The sequence below is a fragment of the Scatophagus argus genome, chromosome 1, assembly GCF_020382885.2.
Source record: "Scatophagus argus isolate fScaArg1 chromosome 1, fScaArg1.pri, whole genome shotgun sequence".
NCBI classification, from domain to species: Eukaryota; Metazoa; Chordata; class Actinopteri; family Scatophagidae; genus Scatophagus; species Scatophagus argus.
Window position 1 is genome coordinate 27,115,292 of NC_058493.1, and position 26,144 is coordinate 27,141,435.

The 26,144-nt window shown below is 45.0% G+C and overlaps 1 protein-coding gene and 1 long non-coding RNA gene across 4 annotated transcripts in view; one reads left to right on the plus strand and one right to left on the minus strand.

Annotated features, from left to right (window-relative positions):
- Positions 1–648: 648 nt before the first annotated feature.
- Positions 649–26,144, minus strand: part of samd4a (sterile alpha motif domain containing 4A) — a 41,799-nt gene continuing 16,303 nt past the window's right edge. The window contains exons 3-14 of one of the 3 annotated variants that reach the window (XR_006843995.1): positions 21,013–21,609; positions 18,217–18,504; positions 16,652–16,761; positions 15,862–15,948; positions 14,699–14,948; positions 14,506–14,591; positions 13,776–13,894; positions 13,437–13,638; positions 11,618–11,744; positions 8,756–8,839; positions 3,512–4,587; positions 649–2,394 (exon numbers count right to left, since the gene is read on the minus strand). Coding sequence is in view for 1 of the 3 variants with exons in the window: in XM_046395563.1 (XP_046251519.1) it covers positions 4,559–4,587; positions 8,756–8,839; positions 11,618–11,744; positions 13,437–13,638; positions 13,776–13,894; positions 14,506–14,591; positions 14,699–14,948; positions 15,862–15,948; positions 16,652–16,761; positions 18,217–18,504; positions 21,013–21,609 (1,979 nt within the window). In the remaining 2 variants the exon portion in view is untranslated. Of the gene's footprint in view, positions 4,588–8,755; positions 8,840–11,617; positions 11,745–13,436; positions 13,639–13,775; positions 13,895–14,505; positions 14,592–14,698; positions 14,949–15,861; positions 15,949–16,651; positions 16,762–18,216; positions 18,505–21,012; positions 21,610–26,144 lie in introns of all 3 variants that reach the window. The other 2 variants (XR_006843994.1, XM_046395563.1) reach the window with 2 other exon arrangements.
- Positions 8,362–12,173, plus strand: LOC124062708. Its single transcript, XR_006843997.1, has 3 exons — positions 8,362–8,468; positions 10,869–11,048; positions 11,585–12,173. It is a non-coding gene; the product is annotated as an uncharacterized LOC124062708 (long non-coding RNA).

Here is a 26,144-nt window from a genome sequence, read left to right on the forward strand (position 1 = left end):
CGCCGTCACAGGACCCGGAGAGGCCGCAGGAAACCGGGGCTGAGTGGGAACTGGAGGCCTGTAACTTTACTCTGTCCAAACCAACAACAACGACTCGAGTTGTTCAAATGCTGTCAGCCAGCGTTTCTATGAAATGTGGCGCAGACGAGAACTCGTGTTTTTATGTGAGAATGAAAGAAATTTCCTGAACTTTGTCTCAACACCTTTATAACTCAAACATGGCAAAATGACGTGAAAATACTGCAAAAATACGACAGATTCTATTATCCCTTTGAATACATTACTGACTGCAGGTCATTTTAACATGTAAAACACTTAAACAACATGTCGGGTGATATTCTCTGCTTTTCTTTGTACAAATCCCATGAGAGGAACAAAACTAACAGGAAATGTTTCAGGTTTGGCATTGTGGTCGTCGCCATCTTGTTTAGTTGGAGCCAGAAGTAACGGGATGAGGACGAGAGGGAGGAGCTGGAGAGGATGTCCTGATTGGATCTGACTGAGAACCTGAGGACACGCCGTGGCGACGACTTGTCAATCACAAGGTAGCCCCGCCCTCACACATACCCTGCGTTATGGCCTGTTTGACTAAATGTGACCGCATGTTGACGAAGACTTGAAACCGGCGACTGAGACTATAAACTGATCAGGACATTATAAGCCAATGGAGTCGCCCCCTGCTGGACAGTGGAAAGACTGAAAGTTTAAAGCACTTCTGCACTGGCGTCACTTTTTAGACCCAAAAGCTCCATCCACTATTCACGCAGTCAATGAACCGCACACACACACTGTGGTTTATTTGACTCAGTGCGACACACACTGTTCTGCTGCCCTAATACTCACTGGACAATCAAACGTGGATTAATCCGCAGCTGAAAGTAGTTCCCCAAAAAATGCAATATTTCCTCCTGTTAAAGTTAAGTTTACCAAAAACCTCAGTGAGCAGCTGTTTTAGAAAATCACTAAATTTTTTTTAAACGTGAAACTAAATACTTTTGACCCGTTTTTGAAGGTAAACGTCATCAGCAGGATCAATCGGCTTGATGTCGAGAGCCACAGCAAAGCGGCCAAGTTGGAAAGCATTGAGAGACGGACAAACACTTTGTTGAATTTGGTCTTTTCATGGGATTTGTTGACAGTAAGAACAATACAAAATACCAGCCTTTTCTGTTAATGAAGCACACCTAGAAACCTACAGCAAAACCCTCTCCCACTCAGGAGGTGGGAAATCGCCCACAGCACCAGTTTCAGACTCCAGATCAGAAGGGACCAGTCTACTACCCGGCCTGCCAAAGGCTAAAACAACAACACAGCTCGCCCGATGTGAGTTTTGCAGCCGGAACGTGAATGGATGCGTCTGTGATGGACCGTTTCCTGCAGCGAAGCTTCACATGAAGAATCTCAACATGACACTGATAGATACAAACAAGATTATAGTTCAAAAACAGCAACAAAAAAACAAAAACAAAAACAAAAAACAAACGAACAAAAGTCAACAATAGCTATGTTAATATTTGAGATGTACGTATGGTCACCAGCCATAACATGTTAATACATATGGTACTTTAAATAATAATACACCTAAATGAGTAAAAGTATCACCTCTGAAAAAAAAGAATAAATAATTGTATCTACTTTAAGTACTGATTCGTATGGCCGTGACACTGAAACAGTCCGATTCTCAGCGAGGAGCGTCAGAGAAAAACATGTCAAAGGTGTAACATCAGTCTGTGGCTTCACGTCACATTCACGCTCTGGTGGAGTCGCAGATCTTCGCTCACAAACGTGAACGACGTGAGTGACGTCCGATTGGCTCTTACAGACGCAAAGTCGAAGAGCGCAAAACACACACACGCACCTGAAACGCTGAAGATTATGTTGCGCTGTCACGGCTCTTGCACTTTATCTGTGGTGTGTGTGTGTGTGTGTGTGTGTGTGTGTGATCCACACTGCAGCTTCAGTCAAGGGATCTGAAGCTACGTTCAGCCAATCAAGACGGGCAAACAGCCTCAGGCACCACAACAGGTTTTATGCACGTTTTAGTCCCTTTAACGCAGCTCGTACACTGAATGCATCACCGCTGGCTGCTTCTACCGTGTGTTTAAAGTGGACTTTAGTGTTTTAGATGGTGGCAGCCAGTTGCTTCTGTTATGGTCCTCATTTGAGATGGTGGTTCATCGCAGCAAACATCATGCCGCCATTTATTTTTGTCCAAATTATTGTTGTGTGTTCGCCTGCACTGCATCAAACAAGAGGAGGAAAAGTAAACGCGATGTTCGCTGTGAACTACGAGTTCATTTTAACTCCATAATGAGTTGGAATGAAGACCATAAGAAGGAAGCAGGCAAAAGGGCTAAAACCTGCACAGACACTGGTGGGACGACTCAGCCCGGCCTGAAACGACACGACAAGAGGGAGTTTTCAGCTCCAGCATCCACCGTCAGACAAACAGAAAACATTTCAAGTCAACGAGAGCTCCTCGTCTCTGCCGCGGGATTCAACATCGCCGCACGACTTCGGTCTGTCCGCTGAGACTGCAGCTCGGCGGTCGAGTCGAGCGCCGGCCTCGTCTCCTCCATCTCCTCCGTTTGATCCAACTCCAAAGCACCAAACTGTTGCTTGAGCCTTGAACATTTGGATTTTAGTGTATCACATTATCATATCAAGTGCAGGATACAAAGGAAGTACTACAGAATTGCAACAAACTAATAAAGGAATAATAATCAATAACCCTCAGTGATGACCACTCGGGGTCAGCACACGGCTGAACGCGGCACAGAGGGAGTTTCCTAACCAGCTTATCTCCATATAAACCTATTCTTATAAAGTCTGTACGAGACACAATAAACTGAGGATAAATATTAAGACACAGAATAACCATGAGATTCAGATTTTTAAAAGAAGAAAATAAATTCCACGTAGGCCTGCGCTGCCAGAACAGACAGAAGACCGTGTTACACGAGGGGCTTCCTGCAGCACTCATCTCTCCCCATGCGTTGCTCATAAATGATTTTTCGATGATCTGCAGTGCCAGTGTGTCCAGGGACTTCGGCGTCTGTCCTGCCATGACTGTGTTTGGCCAGCAGGCGGAGGTAAGCGCTAATGAGACAATCTCTGGGAAAACTACCCTTCATGGATTGACAGTGTGTGATCTCTCCAATGTTGCAATCCTCTCAGCAACATGGCCTGAGCGGAGACCGAATCGACATCTCACACGTTTCACAATCGTCCTCTGCTCCAACAAAGATATTTAGTTCTAACATGCAGCTTAAGCATATCACCCTGCTTTTAGAGAAACCACTGAACCCAGAATCTGAGCATGCAGACCGATCCCACTGACCGTACAGCCGCATTAATCTCCCATTTCCGCATATAAAAACCTCGATTTTCATTGCATTGTGCCTGCGAAGGCTCTGAATTCAAAGAGTTCATACAGTACATGCTATGGATAAACAATATGTGACTGACCGGTGCCAAATTCACTTCCTCCCGCACTCACTCACAGACTCACAATATGATTAGACATGACATCATCTTCCTCTTGTCACCATCAGCCGATCAAAGGTCCTGCCTCTGATGTCTTTCTCCTCTAAACATCCGCTTCCCTCTCCGGTATCACTTCAGCTCGATTCTTTCTTCTACCACTTCCTGTGTCCTTCTCCTCGTCACCTTCCTCCTCGTATCCTTCGTCACACGTCTGCTCTACCTCCTCCTCCTCCCTCTGCTTCTCTCTTGGTAAATGTTCAAGCCAACACGTCTTCGTTGCTGGCCGCTAAAATAAAGAATAAGCATGTCGGTTGTAAACTAGCGTGATGGCTACTCATAGGACGTAAAGCTGGTAGGCAGCCAAGGCTTTACAGAATATTACACGATTCATACCTGAAATTCATAAATGTTTCTGTACCCTTTGAAAGTAGCATCGTTATGTAAACAATAAATACATACAACACAAATAAATGATTCTTTTTTTGCCACCCAATACTGAAGAAGAGGCCTTCCCGAGCTCTACGAGCACTCAGTCCTCACTGAAAACAGTCAAGGAAATCCCAAACTTCCTTCTGCGTCGTCCTTGCTCTGCTTGCCTTGTGTTGTTTTTGGGTCTGAGGTACTGTGATGGATTTGAAAGATGCCACGAGGGTGTCAGAGAGGGAGAGGGCCTCAGTCTCCCTGGGCCCTGATCCACAGCACAGCGTCTCCCTTCTGCTGGGGCTGACTGGACTGCAGTTCTTCTTCTGGCCTCCCCGGGGGGTGAGGGCGCTGTTCACACACTGTCCGGGCCGTGTTCAGTGCTTTTCTCTCTCCTCACCCTGACGCAGGTGACTGTGAGCATGCTGGCGGAGCAGGAAGTGTGTTTCCGACCCGATGGACGGTGCCAATGTGATAGCTTGTGTTAGCCGCTTTTGATGAGCGGCTCTCTTGTGTTTCTTGGATCCCGCCCGATCCTTTGGTTGAGCTCTACCATCGGCTACAGGAGGAGGGGACAGGAGGGCTGGTGACCTCGAGGTGACTTGTCGTGAGAGAGCCTCGTGAACCTGCTGCTCTCACTCAGGTCCTCGTTTCATATCGTTGATGTGCGGTCGGCACCGTCTGAAGAGGAAGAACAGACAGAAGAAAAGGCATTAGGGTTTAACTCGGCTAATCTCAGACAGGGTTTGTGTTCTTGTCACCAAAGGAAGGTACAACTGGACCAGAGAACGGTGGGATGGCAGCCATGAGTCCTCAGGCTCCTAAACCTCCCTGTGCCTTTCTCCCAGTGCATGCTGGGACAGGCTTCCTGTGACCCTGAGTGTAAATCAGCTGGTACAGAGAGGGATTTCTGATCTCTCAGCTTTCCAACACCAACTTCTACATTCAGTTAGCTTGTTGAAATGAGCCATGACAGAATTTAAGCTTCACGCTCCTCTCTGCCTTTACAACAAATCGCCCAAATCTTGATGATGGAATTCTCCGCTCTACTAATCCTTCATCCCTTTATGATGCTGGTTATCTTGGTTCTGGCGTTCTCTACTGTGACTCTACATCCTTGCTAAACATGTTTTTGTCATAAGCATATAAATCACTTTTCATCCGACTGCCATGAACTGTTAGTAAGAAGGCCTGAAGCTTTTCTGGCCTGGTGAACAGCGAGGGGCCCGGGCCCACACCGTCATGGTGAGAGAACAACACATCTGTCAAAATACTGATAGAGCCGTTCAGAGCAAAACAAGTCTGACAGCTGCTGCCTCCGGTGTGGCTGAACAGGGAAATGTTATCAAGCTGGCAGACATTTTGATTCCACAAACATGAAGCCTCCATCGTGACACTGAAAGGGCAGGTTGCTGAATCGCACAGCAGAGTTCAGAATGTGCTGTAAAACACAGGAGTCGAGCGTGAACACGGCGCCTGACGTGGCCGGCGTTGTTGATCTGATGATGCGTCAGTTCCTTCAGTGCAGCCTGATGTGCTGATGTGCTCACAGCTTCAGTGTGGATCGGTCACATCGCGGCTCACACCTGATCCACTTCATCAATACTGACACAATGTCGTTCCAGTGGAAGACTTCAGTCCGCAGTCACTTTGCTTTCCAAAACTGACCAACTGCCGACTAAATGTCAACATTCTTCTTCTTATACCCGCAAAACATTGTGATTTAGGTCATTTCCTGTTATGTTTCTGCAGATCAACACAGTCAGCTCGATGTTTGAGTCCGACAGACTAGAAAATCTAAAAAACCCTGATTTAGAAGTTTCTTCCATTTAACACACTCCTTCATTCTGCTCTCCACACACACACACACACACACACACACAAAGCAGCACTTGTCCGCCGCTCACTGAGGCTCACTGTCTTCGCCTCAGTCGAGTTGTGAGGTGGAGGTGGAGGCTGTGATTCACTGTACACGGGAATATTCAGACGGACTCAGGACAGCTTTGCCGCAGTGAACGGCTGACAGATTTAAAGGTGACTTTTTGTGTTCGGTGTTTTCTGTTCACATTAGCATTTTCAAGTCTGCCACCCACACAAAATGCGGAAACGACAGAAAAAACACAGAGGAAAAAGAGGGTTTCAAACTGTCATCACAAACACACGCAGGTGATTACAGATCACATTAGGTCTGTGCTCATTCATCACGCTGCACATTCGACTGCTGCAGCTTTTATCTCCGTTTTGTTTAAACTCGGTATTTCTGCACAGTTACTGATAAAGCCGCACTAATATTATTAGTATTATACTATTTATTTTCACTTATCACTCCAAAAGTCAAAATATTCTGAGAAAAACTGTTTTTATCTATCAAAATAATCTGCTTCAGTCCAAGCTTGTTGGCCTTTCGCCTTTCAGAAACAACATTTTCACTGTGTTCGCTCTCCCTCTCACTTGCTGCACAGGATATTAACAGCGAGCTCTAACAGCAGCATACATTACATTTATATAACCACAATAATGAAATATCTCTGCAGTGAAATGTGAACACAGCAAACTGCTGTTCCAATAGTCTCCGCTTCAACTTACAGTTTACTTTTACATCACACTGTAAGATGATGAAGATCTTCCTGTAACTCGATATGATGATTTAATCGTCCACATGAGGCTGTGTGGCAGGTCATACCTGATGGTGTATATTGTACTTGTAAGCGAGAGTTTCCCCCCTCTGGCTCTTCTCATTTTATTTCTCTCTCAAGCTGAAATGTACTCGACTCGACTCGACTGCTGACAGACTTGCTGTCAGGTTTCAGACTTGGTGAGTTTTGGATCTGCTTGGCCAGACTGGACCAACCAAATACAACACATGAAAAACCTTCGCTGGGCTCCATTAAGTCTGCACTTATTGATGGGTCAGAGTCTCCAGACTTTAAGCTGTTCACACAACAGGACAATCGACGGAGTGCTGGACTGGGCCAGTCAGCCTTAAGATCGACTAAAGTGTCCGAGCCCGAACATGACTCACTGACTGACTGACAGATACGACTCTTTGGACACTGTGGAGTTTGCTTTTGGCTTTGAATGTAACACTGGTGGACTCAGATCCAACTGCTGGCCTGTACGAAGGCTTTTCGGACTGAGGGGATGGAGGCGCGAGAGTCCTGCTGACATGAAACCCAGATAAGCCTGTGAGGGCCTGCAGGCTGGGTTCAAACATGATACTGTGACATATAAACACTACACAGGGTTCTGCCGGCTGGCTGCTACCTGCACTGCCAACAACGACTCAAGTGATGCAACAACCTCAACCTTATGACCTAAACATTGTGGTACAAAAATAAAATGGCTTACAGCCGCGGCTTCTGAAGTGGCCGACTTCAGGACGAGCTGCAGGCTCTGCAACATTTACAACACACAAAAAAGCTTTTACTGTAAAGGTTTCATAGATAAAGAAAAAAAACGTCGAATGCAGCAAACTGCATTTGAGACAACACATGCGTGTTTAGTCAACAAAGATAATGAATTGGTAAAAGAGAAACAGAATCAATGCACTGATGTCATTTGTGTCTGCTGGTGTTTTCTTTTTGTTATGCTTTGTCTTTTGATTTCAGTCCATGTGCCATGTTTCATGTTTGTCTTGTCATGTGTTTCCATGTTTTATGTTCAAGGGTTATGTCATGTCCTGTTTTATTTTGAAAAGCGTCACTTCCCCTGTGTGTCCTGTTCTTAGGTAGCTTTGCTTTTAGTTTTCTTGATTGCTTTCTCCTTCCTAATGTGTGCCACCTGTGTCTTCCATGTCTTGCCAGGATACCTTTGCCTTGCCATGTCATGTCATGTCATGTTATGTTCTTGCCAGCAATTATTGCCACAGTTTTGCCACAGTAAGTGTGCTTTTTGAGTTTTTTGCCTTGTTAAAATAAAGACTTATAGTTTTTGGACCACCACCATCCCTGCCTTTTTGACTCTGCATCGGGGTTCAGCCTTTTTCTGCGTCTGCTACGACGCCGCTCGAGAGTCACTTTGGACTGGAGATGTGCAAGATGCTGCTGGTCAAACTTAATATTGTTATTATTTCATTAATGTACACATTTAAATAACAAACTGACAGTTTGCTTTCTGAATACTGTTTTCCACAAATGTCTGTTAACTTTTTCATCAGTTGAGTAAGCCTCATGTTTTGTTGTCAGTGCTCATAATTTATGGCGCAAAGTCCTGCACATTTCAACAGCGTTTAAAATACAGTTTGGTCAGAATGGAAGAATGCAATCGATGCCTTCAGAAGGTTTTCTCAGAGTATTCTTACTTTAGACCGGTCAAATAGTCTTTTAAAGTTTAAATGTTAGGGAAATGAATTGTTAGGAGCATCCCTACAGAACAAAATACTTTTTCATTGTTTGTTTCTATATTCTTTTCCTGAGTGATGCAGGTTATTTCACTTATTCTGTGTCAGATACCCCACATGAGGACTACACACTGTCTTCCGTTCCTGACGACACAACATGGAGCAAAAGCAAACAGGGCCGCGGCTGCCGAGAACCACAGTGGATTCATTTTCGACAGCTGGGGTAAGTCAGAGGTCGTTCGTCTTGGACTTATTGTCTGTCATCACCGCCAGACATCAGAAACATGGACAGTAAGATGATCAGGCAGAGAGGGTCATGAGTGACCATGTTACTCGATGAGCCACTTAAACATCACTTCCTGAATGTGATCACAGACAGGCAGCATGAAAGCGTTCAGGTCATAACGATAGACAAACAAACAGGGGGAGCCTGACATTTAATCCCCGCATCACAACTGCTGTGTATTCTGGTTTAATAGCCAGGGTTAAACAGTTTGTTAAGAGCGTTACCTCCCAAGGCGTGCTCCGTCATACTCAGACACAGAGACTCAAGGCGATTGTTGATGTCTGGCTCCGTCACCGGCAACTGAAGATCTGTGCAGAAACAAAAACAAATTCGGTTATCATATGTTCAGGTTAAACGGATGATGACAGCAGGTTCAGTAAAAAAAAACTCGATTCACAGATCGATTTCCACAGCCGATCCTCTGCAAAGCCAATCTGATATCAGTGTGCACGGGAGTGCTGAAGAGCAGCGTTAGATTTTCACTGACTTCACACACTCTTAATCGGACGCCTTTGATCATAATTAAACACGATAATCCTTAAACCTTTTTTTTCCCCTTTTCCTAATAAATCAGCATCAGACGATTTGGCAAAGGACAAAAGAAATCAGATCAGCGTGCTGGGACAATGTCGTCCACTCAGCCAGAGTGTAGCCTCAATAATCAGATTATACCACACTGTTAACTCCAGCACCGAGGCACACGCTGCATCAAAACAATGACTGCACTGCAGCAGCAGGAGTGTGTGTGTGTGTGTGTGTGTGTGTGTGTGTGTGTGTGTGTGTGTGTGTGTGTGTGTGTGAAGGGTTGGGATTGGACCGGGGACAAAATTTTAACTGTTACTTATTCAAAATAATCAATTACTACAATTATCTCACAGTCAGATCTCGCTTTGCAATGTCTTAATATTCTGTAAGTGATTAAATTTGATGGTCAGTAATCTACAGGACGGTGGTGCGTCCGTATCATCCTGTGACTCCTCCTCCACCCACACTGAACACACAGTAGTCTTCTTATGCTGCCTTCAAGTCATCCCGACGAACTCTGTTTAAGTTTGAGAAATAAAAACTACTGCTCTTCTTCGTATTGTTCCCCACAGCGATAAGAGGCAGATGATGCACATGTATGTATGGAATCGGTTAGAGCAAAATTAATTCCTCGATTGACTGACGGGACATTTATTGGAAATTGGATCATTAGTTGTGTTGGTTCACACTCACTGGTTTCAGTTTGTCTTGTGCTGATTTTTTTATTTCATATCCTTGTGAACTGAATATGTTCAGCTTGTAAGGTGCATTTTTTACACTACTGTTTGATACTTTGAAGATCAAACTATTAATTGAGAAAATAACTGGCAGATTGATCAACACTGAAAATAATCCTTAGCTGCAGCCCTCACATCATTGGAGCAGCAGAGTGACTTGATTATCAGACACACTGCACATCCTGGTTCTGCAGTTTCCGACCGGTAACATAATTAAAATTATAATAATGTTAAAACACTGTGATCTCATTAATGGAGGCTCATCACATGATTTCTTCCTTTCTCCTGTTGTTTTAGATCCCAGGTGGCTGTTGCTGTCGGCTGTTTTGGCCTCAACTGTGAGCAAAATGGAGACAGTTTTTACAGGACTGGGTGTGTGTGTGTGTGTGGTTGGGGTGGGGTGGGGTGTTATTTGGGCCAGAGTACAGCCTAGCAACCCCTTTGAGCCATTCAGTCCTCAGCTGAGTCTTCGGCACAGGCTGGACAGTGAAAATCCCTTGTGGCCAGAGAGAAAAGCTGAGTTAGGCCCAGTAGTCCAAACTGGTCTATTTATAGGCTCCAAATCCCTCCAACAACCCCCTCCCCGAGCACACACAGACTTACAGTGTCACAAACACACACTGAGATAAACTGTACACAGAAACACACACTCCTTCCTTCCTTCGCCGCGTCTCACTTAACAAGTCACTTTATGCATCTGTTAAAGACCGATCGCATCGAGGCAGAGTTGGACAGGGTGGAGGTCCAGCCTTACGAATCAGGTTCTCTGGCCGAGGTCCAGCTTCACCCACCCTCGAGAATGAATGCTGTGTGTGCATGACTCTGCAGAGTTGTCAAAGCAGGAGAGATGGAGGGATGAGAAAGAAAGAGGGAGGCAGAGAGAGAGAGATGGGAAAGTTAAGAAAGAGAGTCAGGAGAGAGGGAAGGGAAGGAAAGTGGGGCAGGGAGCCATGTCCTCACCGCACAAAGAGCCTCTTTGTGAGACTCCTCCGACTCTTCCCTCCCTCCTCGCCTCTATCTCTTCCTCTCTCACACACTCTCCACTCCTCCTGAGACTCCTCCTCTTTTTTTTTAGTCTGTTTTTCTTCGTCATTCTAAAAAGAGGACAGCAGAGGAAGTCCCAGCATGTCCTATTACTGTCCACTGTTCCTGTGGGACAAAGTCCAGTCAGCAGAGGCTACCAAAGGTCACTCTGCCTGGCGCCGATGGTTACCACGACGGCCTGCGTGCGCCCTGTGAGCGGGGGGTTTTCACGGTGAGTCCAGGCTGGGAGGAAATTATTTAACCAAATTATTTAATTAACAATACACCACTCTTGCTCTAAACAGGTTTTCATCTTGATAATAAGGAGAAAGAGGAAATTAATGTTCTGAGCTTTATATGAAGTTTGTCTTCAAATAAAACAGAATGTTTTGTTTGTAAATACTGCATCATTGTAATCGCAATAACTTAATATTTTATATTTACTTAAAATATTTATATTTTTTTAAGCCCAAACCTGCAAAACACAAAAATGAATCAGCACCCTACCTAACTGTCTTCAAGGGTGAACTGAACACTAAATTCAAATATAATAAACAACTGGACTAAACAATAAATGTGTTGTCCTTCATTGGCTGTTCAAAGCTAAAATGAAGTTCATGTACACACGAAAAGACGAAGAACTCGACTGAAAAGCTTTTAACTGCCATGTCAGTATCAAACTATGGGACAAGAAGATATCTACACATCTAACGCAGCATCCCTGTGTGTGCGTGTGTGTGCGTGTGTGTGTGTGTGTGTGTGTGTGAGTGAGGGAGCACATCTCGCAGGAGAGTTTCTTACCGGCTTGCTGGAACATGACCATGGTCTGCGGCGTGGTGTGGACCGGCAGGGACCGGGTCCTCTGCACGGAGCTGTGGGTCCGGCTGGGCATGCTGTTGCTTCCTCCGGGGTTGGCAAACCACAGACCCTGAGGAGAAATCGGACATTAAATCAACTGACTGAACGTGCAAACACGTCTCACGTAAGATCAGTGCCGCAAGTTAAACCTACTGCTGCAGTTCCTTCAGATTTAATGGAGCTGTGTTGTATGTATGGACTGAATATCCACGTTTTATTGGAAAAAGAAATCATCTTTAAATATTTACTAGATCAAGCACAATGAAATGATGATTCATAATGTGTGGTGTGTGGTGAATATTTTTGTGGAACAGTTGTTAGCATATGCTGCATTTTGACTTAATATATTCTTACAGAGTTATTTTAATAGACGCTAACACAACCTTTTAATGACCTGCAGATGGATAAGATGGTTGTGTTTCTCACACGTTTCAAGCTCATACAGCTTCCTCTTTCTTTACACTCGCTTCTGACATCACCGCTTTTCACACACTGCTGTAACTTTAACCAGTGAATATGAAAGGTGCGAGCTTGAAAGAAGAAGTGGAGTGTAAGATCAAGGCCACAGCTTCTTCAACATGTTCACCCCCCCATCCCACCCCTCAATCCTGTCTGGAAGTCTGGCCCACACCTAATGACAGTCTCAGACACTCACCGCATGAATTCCTCACTGTAACCTGCCTATTATACCCCCAACGCCACTGCCACACGGCCCTCCCCTCACCCCTCTCCCTCTGCCCTCCCTCCTCGTGGCCCTCCAGTGCCACGGGCCAGGGAAAAACAGGAAATGCCTGTGCACTGTTCTCACTGCCTCTGACTGGCTCTCTCTCCCACTGCCCCTCCTCCTCCAACAGCACAGCTACCTCTCCCAAAGTATGACTCACATGTTTCCCTCCCGCCCTCCTCCTCCTTCTCTCCCTACACAACAGTCCCACACAAGAAGGTCCAGTGTGAGGAGGAGGAACTGAGGTATTTCCTCCCATTGTCAGGGATGACAGAGAGAGAGAGAGAAAGAGAGAGAGAGAGAGAGAGAGAGAGAGAGAGAGAGACTCCCATTGAACTGGGTCAGCCCGGACCAAAGTGTGCCAGGGTGGGCTTGAAACAGCTCCACAGCTCCTCCTGTTTCAGAGTTCGGCGCTGACGCAGGGTCTCTGGTATGTGGGGTGACCTGCCTACGAGTTCCATCCACCTCACTTCATTGGCCAAACACCACTGCTGCTCCTCTTCCTCACACTGCACTTTTTTTTGTCATGGAATAAAAAGTCTATTTCAAGCAGAATACGTGCTGGAGAAGGAATTCTGCTGCCCAGGTTACTGTAAACATCCTGGAATGTGTTATTACGTATTTCAATAATGTTCCTCTGTAGAGTCACGAAACATCACTGCCAGTCAGCATTCCAGTCACCACACGCACGAGCAGACCATGAAATGAGCTCCAGTTGTTCTGTGTGAAAGAGCTTTAATTCACAGGCCTTTTAGAGAATAATCTGAACTGTCCACCCTCATATGACCTTTGATCACCTGATTGTAGCTTAAGTAAAGACCCAGAGCATGTCAATGTAAAGTGTGTTGAAATTCAATGTTTTATCAAACGATAAAAAATGGTCGTTTCATTTCTATTCTTGCACAAAACATATCAATTCAAGGACTTTCAATGAGCCACGTATACTTTTGTCTATTTTCAAAAGCTTTCAAGGACCCGTGGGACCCCTGTCTAGTGTCTGTCCTTGTTGTTTACCTGTACTCTGCTGGTTGGACTCACCTGCCTCCCCTGCTTGGGGCCTGTGGGGGTGCTGCTGGAGCTGCGAGGTGTGGGTCCCAGCAGACCCCCGCTGCCCAGCAGGCCCAGCCTGGCACCCGGCAAGCTCCTGGAGGGCATCTGGAACTGGCGAAGACTCCTCCTGGCCGACACGCCGCCCCCAACAGAGACAGAGGTGGGGAGAGAGTTGGACTGGCCGAAACGGCTGCAGCAAGAGGAGACAAAAAGTGAGACACAGGCACACACTAAGTTTTACAAATAATAAGCTGAACAGTGAAGTCAAGAAAGAACAAAATAAGTCATTTCAATAACATGCATGTCTGTACGTCTGTGTGCGTTCACCTCCTCTGCGGTCGGTAGCCTGCTATGTCAAGGAGGGCTTTCCTCGGAATGGACCGGAACAGCCTCTGGACCTGTTGTTTCCATGACAACAGCCTCTTCTTCTGCGTCTCAGTGAAGGACTGATGAGGAGCGAGAGGGGAGAACAGGGAGTATGACTCGGGAATGACTCGAAGCACAACAAATGTCTACTTCCCTAAAACTCTCCTCCACATAAAAGTAAATCTAAAGTACAACATAATTAATGTTTTTTCTACGCTGCCTCAATGTTTCAGTTTTGTTAACGTTAATGTTCAGACTGAAAAATAATGTAAACAGAGGAGCAGCTCCATGTTTGTACGAACATATTTACTAAATGCATATGTTGTGTAATATACTGTATGTTCACCAAATAGTGTGTGGACATGTTAAATCACACACACACACACAAACATTAGCGATCCATCTGCACAAAAAGTCAGGATGGATAGCAGTAAAATGAACAGTAAATGTGAGGAGCATCATGAATAATTCACAGAATTTGCCCCTCAAAGCTTTCTTTTATGAATCTTCTTTCTAACCCATGAAGCTTCAGTATTCATCTGTCTTTTCGCTCGTAGTCATTCATCCAACAGTGTCTCTAAGTGTACATTAAAATACAGTTTCACGCTCGCAACTTCATACTGCCAGACATTTTGGCCTGTGGAGTGTGTCAGTTCCTACTATGTTTGTGTATTCCAGAGCGAGTGGGTACCTCATGGATAAGGCACTTGTCGATGAGTTGTAGGTAGGAGCTGATGTTGTCCTCGTCTGACCTCGACACCAGTAGTTGGGTACAAACTGAGAAGGCACAGATGGAAAATAGGATTTTTATGGAAAATAGGTTTAAAAACAAAACAAAACGTTTCTCGGTCCACGGAAACGGCCTCAGCTGAGTGCCGGCTCACCTTTGCCCATGACGCGGGTGAACTGGCTGGGTAGATCCCCTTCAGCGATGACGCTTGTGCCTGACTCGGCCTCCCCTCCGCCGCCACCACCGCTCAGGTGGGAACCGGGTGCAGCGCTCTTGCCCTCAGGGCTCAGCAGGGGGCGCTGCAGGGAGGCCTCCTCGCCGCCGCTGAATGCTTTGATGGGCGTCATGATCATCTGGTGGAGCTCCTGCAGTGGGCCACGCAGATTACTGCCCTCCAACACATCCTGGTGGTGGTACATGATAGGAGTAAGGAGGAGGATGGGAGGATACGGAGAGAACAGGAGAGCAGGTCAGAAAGATGATGGCATATTAATTTGTACATTTTTACTAAGAACAATTTGTTAAGTATAGTGGCTGCCCGGCCAGTGCCAGAAGACACCTGCATCTACTCAAGTGCCAGATCTGGTGTGAGATTTACACCCAAGATGTCTAGAATAAGAACTGCAGCTTTCGACTACTCGTGCGAGCCACCCGAAACATGAAAACCTTGACCTACATGTGTAATACTAAGGGCCGGGGGGCGCTGCCCTGTGACAGAGCAGAGAATAAAGCAACACACACATGCAGTTTTCCTTCACTACTTGTGTCCACGTGCACCGTGTCAGCCTCCCTCCCACCCCTCACAGGCTGGACATGAGTCTGTGTAAACCCAAAATACCAAGCAACAGGTGTCTTGTTTCCCCAGCCCCACCAATGCAGCGGGAACAGATTTTAAAAGTGAAGCGTTGGTGAAAAGGTTAAGTCTGAATTTAGCTGGCTCAAGAAGTCCCTCCTGTGGTGTGCCCTTGAGCGCCATTGTCTTGCTGTGAAGGCTGAATGGAGGGGTGAGGGGTGGGGGAGGCGGACGGGTTTAAATTCGGAGCCCAAAACTCTCCTTCCTGGATTAGGTGTTCCCTTAGCTGCCATCTCAGATACATAACACCGACTGAGAACGGCCCTCCCTTCTCGCTCTCTCACACAGGAAAGAGAGGCGGCGTCCTGTCGTGTCCAGTAATGTTATAAGCTCAGTCAAACAAAACAAAATGAGACTTTCAAATTCAAATAATTTCACGTCAGATTCTGAGCTCTATGGGAATGTTGTTTTGTGTAATGGTGAAAAGGAGGAGAAGGAAATGTGGTGCACGTCGTCACTCTCACCTTTTCCAGGCTGCGAAGGAGGTTCTGCCGCTCTTTGAGCTTCTGGATGCTGATAACGATTTTGTGTCTTGCTCCTTTTGTAACTTTCTGTTGGAGGGGAGAGTTTTGTGTCAAATATCTCTTTTCTTATTGGTGTGAAGCACTGATGACTGCACAAAGAGATGTAGATGGAGTGTACTAACACTGGTTGTCTTTAACACACGGGAGGCAGATGTTGTATGGGAAAATGTAACAGCAAGAGGAGGCAGCAAGTGCAGCTCATTTTTGGCTGGGAGGACAGAGTGGACTTCAAACTGTTTCCAGCAAATTAATTTCAGTTGAGGCTAATACAACATCTGACACCGATGATCCAGACAGTCCATTGTGACACAGGACATGTCTCTGTGTCTTTGTCTCTCTCAGCATGTCTCAGTGGAGCTGTGCGTTAGAGGAAGATTCAGCAGCACCTGGAGGAAGTATACAGCTTCCCGGTGAGCTGTGTTAATTTTAGCTGCATCCTCCGTTTCAGAATAGACTCCACGACGTCTTTAAGTACAGGCACAGCAGTCACCGAGTCGCTCTTGAACCGTTTATTTCACTAATATCAACTTATCAACTTACACTGCTCTTCAAATCCGATTAAACCTTGTCAATATCATATTCAAGACACATTCAGACATATTCAAGAGTACTGATGTGTTTTTACATGCACATCAACATCAGTTCTTTAAGTGCTTTAGAACAAAGTTTCTATGATAATGTTGTATTTGTTGTAATGTTGTTGTTGTTGTGTGTGTGTGTGTGTACAAACCTGTGCTTCTAGCTGCTCTTCAGTGAGAGACAACATCTCCTCATAGGCCATTGTGGAGAATAGAGAAGCGTACTTATGGAGACGGAGACTCTTCAGCCACGCAGGGACATCTACGAAAACACACACACACACATCTCAGATTCAACTGATGTACACACTTATACTAATGAACCAAATGTACAGTATATTTTTAGTATTTAACACAGACTAATATATGATTAAATCTATTAAATAAATATACAAATATACATATACAATCAAATATACAATCAATAGTTCCTGACAAATGAACATTACAGTCACATTGTCTGCATGTTGTTTCTTTAGCTCAGAGCTGGAAAAACAGAAAGATATTTTAAGCACATCTGAAAAAATTCAAAACTTTTACATTTGCATAAACGTGATTAAATCGTTAAGAAAGACAAGCTGCAGGCAGAAGCTTCAACTAATCACATTCTCACTGATCATCTGTTTCGTTTGACTGATTACTCGTCTGTTCTCCACACTGTTAGCCGGACGCTCAGTCGTCTGTGTTCTAATTTACACTTCAGAGTGAAGCCTTTTTCTCTGCTTACAAGTTACGGCGGTGCAAACTGTCCCAATCTGCTGCTGTTTATCCGTAGGCTTATTTTTCAAGGACTCACTCTGACACTCTTACAGAAGCAGGGACTCTGTGGACACTGGACGTCTCCTCCTGCCTTCTCCTACCCCACATGAAGTATACAGTCACGACCTCCAGTAAGTATGTTACTGGATATTTGATCGCAATTAGACTGTTTTGACTGTTTTGACTGGATAATGGATATTGTTATAGAGCTTAAAAGCAAGTCTGCAATAAACAAAAGAAATATCCATGGAAGTACGCACGCACACACACACACACACACACCTACAGTGGATCTTCAGAAGTCAGTGTTCTGTAAGATTATGAAAATTAAGCACTTTATTCCATCAGACAATCGATCATTTCTGACAACATTTTCTCCTAACGCAAATCTGACAGAAGACATTTAGCTGAATGACAACATGAAAAATGTTTCTAAACAAAACAGCAAAGACAGAGAGAGCAGGACAGGTTCAACTCCAGTAAGGTCATCGGGGTCAGCACACCTGGCCTCTGCTTCACCTGACAAACTGCTCTGACTCGATCAGCAGCTTCCCAAAGCCTCGAGCTGAAAGCCTGTACTGTGCCCACACAGCAGACAGTCACACACGGTTCATCTAAATCCACATAACTTACATATATGAGACAGGAACCACTCAAGTCTCCCTCCCACTTGAATCTAATACTGAAGCCCCCTCATCAGCAAACACTGTGTAACAATACAACTGGTAGCCTCCACTCTGCAGTCTTTCTGTAGTTAAATAGTGATTTTTCCCAGCAGTATTGGTGCTGATCTTCTTAAAGGGAAAGTACAACAGTAGTTTGGTTGAACCTGCTGCACATGCTCAGCATTGTGTGTTGTCAGTAATGTCTTCACAATACCAGAACTCTTAACTCCAACACAGCTCTGGTATAGAAAAAAGATACTCGATACATCTTTCGATACCACAGCGATACTCACCTCTCATGCCACTGCCCTCCTCATGGAAGGAGCTGCGATGCAGACCTGAACCTCCTCCTAAACCTGCCTCCTCCAGGTGCTCACTGCCCCCGCTGCCCGAGGAGGCGATGCTGCTCTGGGGTGAGAGAGGAGCGTGGTCCAGGGCTGGGCCTCTCGCGGTCCGTAGGTCCTCCTGGGACAGCCAGACGTGGCCCAGAGGCTGGTTGCTGGGGCCGCTCATGGGAGGCGTGAGGGACACGGAGCGCTTCAGGGGACTGTGCTGCTGGCTGCCCCCGCCGCTCGTCAGGACTGCAGGACAACAGCAAGACCAGTCAGGTAGGTGCAGACTGTTAGACAGATACTAAGACCAGAGAAATCATACTGACAGGATCGTCCTGGATGTTCCTGCCAGATTTCTAATTCTCTATGAGATCAACATGATTCAAGTAGTAAATATGTTTGTTTGACATAACAGTGCAGTGCCAAAACACGCTTTCGGTTTGGTGATGGCTCACTTTCTGATCCATGGCTGATCTCCACAGCTACGCCATAAGACTAACTGAGATCTGAAATTGTTTGTTTGTGAGTTGACATCTGGAGGGAGGCGTCTGCATCTGCCAGGCACATAAAACAGATATTCACACTTAAATAAACTAGAGCAACTAATCCAAAAAAAACCAAACAAACAATTATCCTAAGTATAATCCTGTTCATATATGCTCTAATCAACCCAAAATGAATAAAATAAAATGACATAATTTTTCTGTACCTATAGCGATGATGTAAACAAAGAAACCTCTCATACCATAAACTGTCCTTCTTTTTACATTTATTAATAATTCAAATCTAAGCTCCTCAGAAGGAATTCGTGATGGAGACGAATTGGGGTCAAACCAACTGCTACAACTAAAATCTAAATACTTTAAAAGTCAATAAAAGCAGCTCCAATATCACAGATTTCTACTGCTGAATGAAAAGAGGGAAAACCAACAGCTTTTTGTGTCGCCGCTCTGATGAGGTAGGCTGCCACCAGTACTGCAGGCTCTCTCCTCCTCCTCCTCCTCCTATATGCGGTCCTCTTACTGTTGGCGCTATGTATAGGACTTCATGGGCCCTGTTTAAAATAGGTGCCCAGCTAACATTACAAGTTCCAGTCCCTAAATATTAGCCATTTTCCCTAAATACAGTCTCCCACAAAGGCTGCCTTACAAGGTAAAGGATGGGTGGTATGTGTCGCTGTGGCTTGGACTGAGGCTGAGGGGGTCAACAGGATGTGGTATCAGTAGCATGCAGGTTGATGTGGTTGGACAATTATACTCCGGTAATCATCATGATGACCACATGCACACAGTGTGTAGGGAGGGGGGGGCTGAACAGTAATGAGAATCAAGGGACGATTGCTGTATTTTCTTACTTTTACATCATATACATTTTGATGAGATATGAAAGCATCAATGACACACGTTTTATCCTCTGACTTCACACACCTCTGAATATCCACACATCATCACCTCTACTCCAGTCCACCAGTCCTGTGCTGGGGTTACTGTAGTTCATTGGTTGTGAAATCCTGAGGTCTTTTGTGTGGGACTGAAGCTGCTAGCAGTCAAAAATACAAGAGGATCTTTCTTGGAGCAGTGAGCAGGGCTTTAAATGTGTCTTTATTTATAAACCCTCAGCTGTTTCTTTCATCTCCCAGGAAAAAAAAAGAAACATAGAGCCCTTGCATTCTTGTCTGGAAATATCCTGCTCTGACCATAGTTATGTTCAATTTGAACAGCCCTGCCCTCTCTGTGTGTTGTCTTCGGCCTCGCGCAGCCTCTGTAGCTGCTGTGTGGGTTGTCCAGAGTGCAGTCGGTCTGACCAGTGTGTATTTACCGTGTTGAGTCTGTTTAGTGTGTTCAGGGTGCGTTTTGGTCTTAAGAGTGTCTTTAACGGAATTATAATGAACCAGTGAATTTAAATACGCATTACCTTTGTTGCACTGCAGATGTTTTTTGTGCACAACATTATTTTTATTCATTCAAGCACAGCTGATACCAAAATAGAACCGATTTTAACTGCAATAGCCTGTTATACAGCTTCCTGTTGTATTTTGCCTCTTTCCTGATGACCAAACCTGGCCTTGTTTGACTTGTTTCCCACTTGAGTTAAAGTTTAACGATCCTTGTGTGAAGCAGTGCCTGCACCCCAGACACAGAGCTCATCATCAGGCCAGCCCAGGGTAGGTGGCTGTAATCACTGAGGTACCTCTTCAACTTTAGAAGTAAACAAGTCAGTCTGGCTTGAATTGCAGCGCATCTTATATCTGAACAAATAAGGTTATCAAAGGAAAAAAACGAAATCTAAAAAATTATCTGCACACCATCAAGAAAAGAAGGAGAGGTGTCTTAGAGTCAAAAAGAATATATTGTGTGCTGTGAATTCATGTGACATTTTCTCATTTTTATCAGCTGATCAGTCAGTCAGTCAGTCAACTGATTTATCAGTTGGGGAAATCAGTTGAAATAAACCTGCCATCCAATGTAAACCAATGAAAGGAAGGCAAATATTGATGTAACAGTTTAAAGCCATAGCCATCAGTCTTAGTTTAAGGGATTCTGTTTCATATCCGTCCATTTTCTCCGTCACATCTTGAACAGAATTTGTGTACAAACATTCTAAGACTATTTTCACAATTAATTGATTAATCGAATATAAAGAAAAAAAACACCTGATGTGACACCTAATGAAAACATGAGATGTGCTGACTGCTGCACGATTACAAAGAGGCTGAACACAGTATAGTTCACACAGGACAGGGCAAAATTGACTTACTCGTGTTCCCGCCTCCACCTGTTCCCACTGTGTTGATGGTCGCCGGCACAGAGGATGATGGGTAGAGAAGGAGGTGCCCGTTCTCACAGCCCTGCTGCTGATGCCAGCCTCCGCCCAGCCCTGAATCCCTGGAGCTCTGCCACCCATTGAGACGGTCGTCCGAGCCGTAGCGCTGGTGGTGATGCAAGGAGTAGAGATTTCCTGATGAAGATGTGTTAGTGGAGGAGGAGGATCCTGATGAGGTGAGGGTGGATGGAGGTGTGGACTGGTGGTGGTGGTGGTGGTGTGGCCCAGCAGGAGGAGGTCTTTCTAGTGAGTCCCCCCGGGCAGCGGCCCTCTCCTCAAGGTGATTAAGCCACAGTGCCAGGGCGGCGCGGTCTTCCAGGGAGGTGGCAGGGTGGATGAGGGCGTAGGACAGGAGCTGTCGAGACTCCTCCAGGTGGTGGCCATGCTCGATGGTGTGGGCCAGGATGCGAGGCAGCAGGCGCATGTACTCACTCTTTGCTTCAACATTGCCAGGTTTAAGCAACGGGAGGTGGGTGAGGACAAGTGAGATGACGCGCTCCTTAGACTCACTCTGCCACTGGCTGATCACCCCTGTCAGAGGAGACAAAACACAATGAGCAACACAAATCAGCAATCCACCATTTGTTACAACAGTGCTCAAAGTTTTTGTCATGTGCGGCCCAACTGGAGGAGGACTGTGAAGTGTGTGTCCCTGACTGACCTGACCAAACCACAGTGATGAACGGAACATCACTGGATACAAAATGCAAGATTTTAGCAAATGAGAGAGTGCTGCTACACGATGTCCGAGGCCGCGGCATGTAATTGATGGATGGCCAGATGGATTAGTGAACACATGTACAGATAAAAATAGAAGACAGTGAGATGATGTCAAGCCTGCTGCACTGTCATCCTTCTATTTTCTCTTAACACCCAGCTGTGGAGGCTGCTGCTGGTGGCTGTACAGCTCTATACATAACCTGGAGGTCATGGAGCTCTATTGTTGTCAGAGTCTGTGGGCCGTTAGGAGCCCATTCCTATCATCTTGGACCAGATCTATAGATACCAACTGGTCGGGGCAAGAGCTTTGGACAGCCACACAAATAGTGACAGGACGTGGACCGGCTTCACTTCCTGCTTGGGAGATTTCATCACGGTCATTCTTAACCCTAAAGATGTCTCTAAATTTGACATCTGAGGTGGATCTAGCAGACACATCTGCTAGCCCTTCTGTCCAAAGATATCCCAATGTCACAGTCTACTTTGTGGTGATGTACAGCACTCTCTGCGCTGCTCAGTGGACAGCTGCAGCTGTGACCGGGCAGATGGAGGACTACGGATTTTGAAGCCTTCTAAACAAGGTTCACATTCATTTTATCCCATGAAAGATGACAATTCAGGCTTGAGCCTATCACCACAATGGATCTCAAAATTTGACACGCATATTGACGCATACAATCCAATGCCTTTCTACCCGCAGGGGGATCACCGGCATCTGTGTGTCTTGGAAAGCGCTGAGATTTCCTTTCAAGTTCAAGAGTGTTGTAATAATAACAGAAAACATAAGTCTACAGCTTCAGGCTTGAAACTTTTCAGTTCAAAATCAACCTTTTGTATCCGTCAGAAGAACACAATGGAAAGAAACACCTGATGAGTGGATCCTACAAAACCAGAAAAACCTGACTAAACATGTAAAAAACAGAGTGAAAAAGCAAAAAAGGGATATTCCTGTTTTCACCACTCATTTTAAGTTAACAGCCGCATCATGAAAACTAAGGTCACGTGTGTGTCACATCTGATGATGGTGCTGAATAGGCCAGTGGCCCGTTTCACACACACCAACTTACAAAACACCAATTTTCCTTTTGAGGACAAGATCTTCAGATCCACGTTAGCTGGTGGGAATGGGTGACATGAAGGCACAAGACAGAGTGAACCAGGCCAGACCGGCCTAAAGCTCAGCAGATGGGACTACACTGTGCATGACTCAGGGCACAAGGAGAGAGGATGTGGGGGAAGACTGAGACAAGTTTGAGTCAGAGGAGGAGAAAATAAATGGAGGGAGGGGTGGGGGGCGAGCCAGGGAGCTACCCCACTCTGCTTCAGGGATGATGTAATCCTTCAGTCCTCTGAACCAGGCAAACCTGGGTGCATCCGAGAACAGGAATTTGTTCCGTCATTAAAACTCATTTATTTTCAAATGACTGGAAAACATTAAAGTGTAGCACAGAAACCCCAATTAATTCTCTCAGAAAGCTGGTGCCAACTTTTAAACATCATCAGCTTTTGACAGTAAAATGCTGTCACCTTTTTTGAGATATGTTTGACAGTCAAAAGAAAAGTTTGTCTATAACCTCAAGTTTCATAAGAGACCATAAAAGACCTGACTAACCATTATCGTCTTGAGCAAAACACACAACCACCTGTACATTTGTTTGAATTAGAGCCTCAAACCCCTGCACAGCACACATAAATGTATTCTATTCTACTCTAATCTATCTATTTGAGACTGACATTCCATTAGAACAACGCAGCAACAAAACCTTAGAAAATCAACTGTAATAACTGATCTAAGGCCATTGATTTACTGTTATGAACTAAAGCAAGCTTTTAATCTCAAGATATTTGGTGAAAGTGGTATATTTAATTTGCATTTTGTTGTTCACAGCCACAAAAACCAGCTTAAACCCCTGAACATGTGTATACAGACAGCTGTTAGAACTGATTATCAGTAACCTGACTGCAGTAGAGCTCAGCAACGAGGAGAACCATTCATGTTCATCCATAGAAAACCAGTTTAACAGATAACAGCTGACATTACTGACAGCCAGGTGAGCAGGGAAGGTAATCATTATCTCTGTCCTGCACTTTAACCAGTGAACAAACGTGGAGCATCTCCCACCGCTCACAGAGTCACAACAGCAGCACACAGCACGAGTCAAAGGTCAGCTGCAAGGAGAAACGCTGGGTTACCTGTTACACTGTGCAAGTGTGAAACCAACCAACCAACCCCGGTTCAATAAATCTTAAGAAATTTACAAAAAATCAGCACAAAACCAAAGGAAACAATCTTCTCCATACAATACAAAAAGTTCAAATTGGACAGGATGAGGTTTTCCCATGCATCTCAGACTCCTCCCTTCGTCTGGCATGGCAGCTCCCGCCCTGAACCTTGTGGCTAAAGTGCTAACCTCATCCAACTGGAAGAAAAACTGAGTGGAGGAGGAATGATGATAGGGGTGGTTAATCTGACGTTACTACACCGACAGGACAGAAACAATGTGCTGAAAGTCCTCCCCTCCTGCCAGCACCTTCTTTTCCTCCTCTGTTGAACTTCAGTGGAACTAGCAGCTTCTCTGTCGAGCTCGTCCACCTCTGCATGCCATCTGACAGAGTGCGGATGCAGAGAAGGGCCTGAAGTCGGCTCCATGCTCAACAAAGTGAAAAAATGTTTCAGCGCGAAATCAAACTGGAGCCTGCGAGTGTCCTACACAATGTGGCACGGTGGATAAAAACACTTCCATGGATTAAACAATGAAAATCAAGGTGTGAGAAAGCCAATGTGGGCTCTTCATTGAGACAAAGGATGTTTGCTTTATTCTTTCGTGCCAGACAGAGAGGCAGGGGCATGCTGGGAGCTGATGAATCACATCAGTATGACGGAGATGAAACACTGAAAAAGAAAGTCTGACACAAAACCTCTAAAACCTCAGACTGAGAGTCATTTGTTTGGTGGCTGACGCAGCATTTCACTGCTGTGGACAATGTCTGCTGGTGAACTCTGTGCCATCCTGCACTCTCACTGCCCACTGACAGCCTCTCTGGCACCAAGACAAGGGAGCTGCTTTTCAACACAGTCCAGCCTCTCTGAGTATAATTCTTCTTCTGTTTACCTCACATCACTGCCTGACTTTTCTCCACAACCTGACCGGTTTGTCTGCGCTGAAGACAGTACAACAGGGAAGTTAACGGGTCTCTGTGTGTTTAAACTATGACAAACTGATGCTATAGAGGCAGACAGCTACTCAATTCCATTGTTTTTTACTGTAACTGCTCCAGCATTACTGACAACTTTACTAGCAATTAAAACTAATCAGTTAATCACACATGTGACAGATGAATCGATGATAAAATAGTTGGTCATGAGATTTGTGGGTCTGTTGCATGAAGACACTGATTTGGTCTAAGCTCTGCTCTTACTATATTTACTTTCCACCCTGATGGTTCCTAATAACCTAAGAGCATGAACGTGTTTTTCTTTCTGGAAACAAAGAGATTAATTTCTAAAGCCAGAGTCACACAAATGAAGCAACAAAAACAAATGAAATGTAAACAGCCCTGAGACGTTTCTTTTTCCCTTCACTATTCAGCCTCCCGCCCTGTTCATTTTAGCTTTTACTGTTTCAAGCAGGATTATTTTGAGTTGTTATAGGTTGATGTACAGCAGTTTGTACAGCTTAGCCAATCTTATTCAAAAGTATAACTATTTTCATGTTAATTATTTGGTCACTATTGCCTGGCTGTGGCACACAAAGATGACGTCCCCCGTTCTTAATCCCACCTACAAAGCTCTATGGTCTTGGGTGCTTCTCTAGCTGTGGAAACAGATGCCAGTACACACAAAAGACACAGACCCATCTGAACTGACAAAACAGCAATTCAGAGGTCTGGAACCAGAATAAATCACAAGGCAAAAGTGTGACTAATTCTTTCCTAAAATGTAAAACATCTTGCTCAGCGTTATCTATCAATATGACGCTGTTGACCTATGTGTTCAACACACAAGATGAATCCAACAAGTTCACTCTCGTTCTCTGAGGGTTGTCCAATCCCATTCTGAGAAGCACCGATGCAACACTGAAGACCAGTCAGTTAAAGGGAATGTGGGTACTTAAGATATACAAATCAGCAATCTGTGTAGAAAAGCTAGCTTGTCCTGACAGACTTGACTTTTTCGTCACAGAACAGAATATTGTCTTGATTCTTTGGAAGTCAAGGAAAAATAAATTATTCACCAAAAATGAATCTTCAGCCTCCTTTACAGTTTTGTATCACAAGACTTCTGTGTTCAGTGTAGCACAGTAGCCTCTTTGAACTGAGAATTTTTCTCCACTAATTGCGACCGT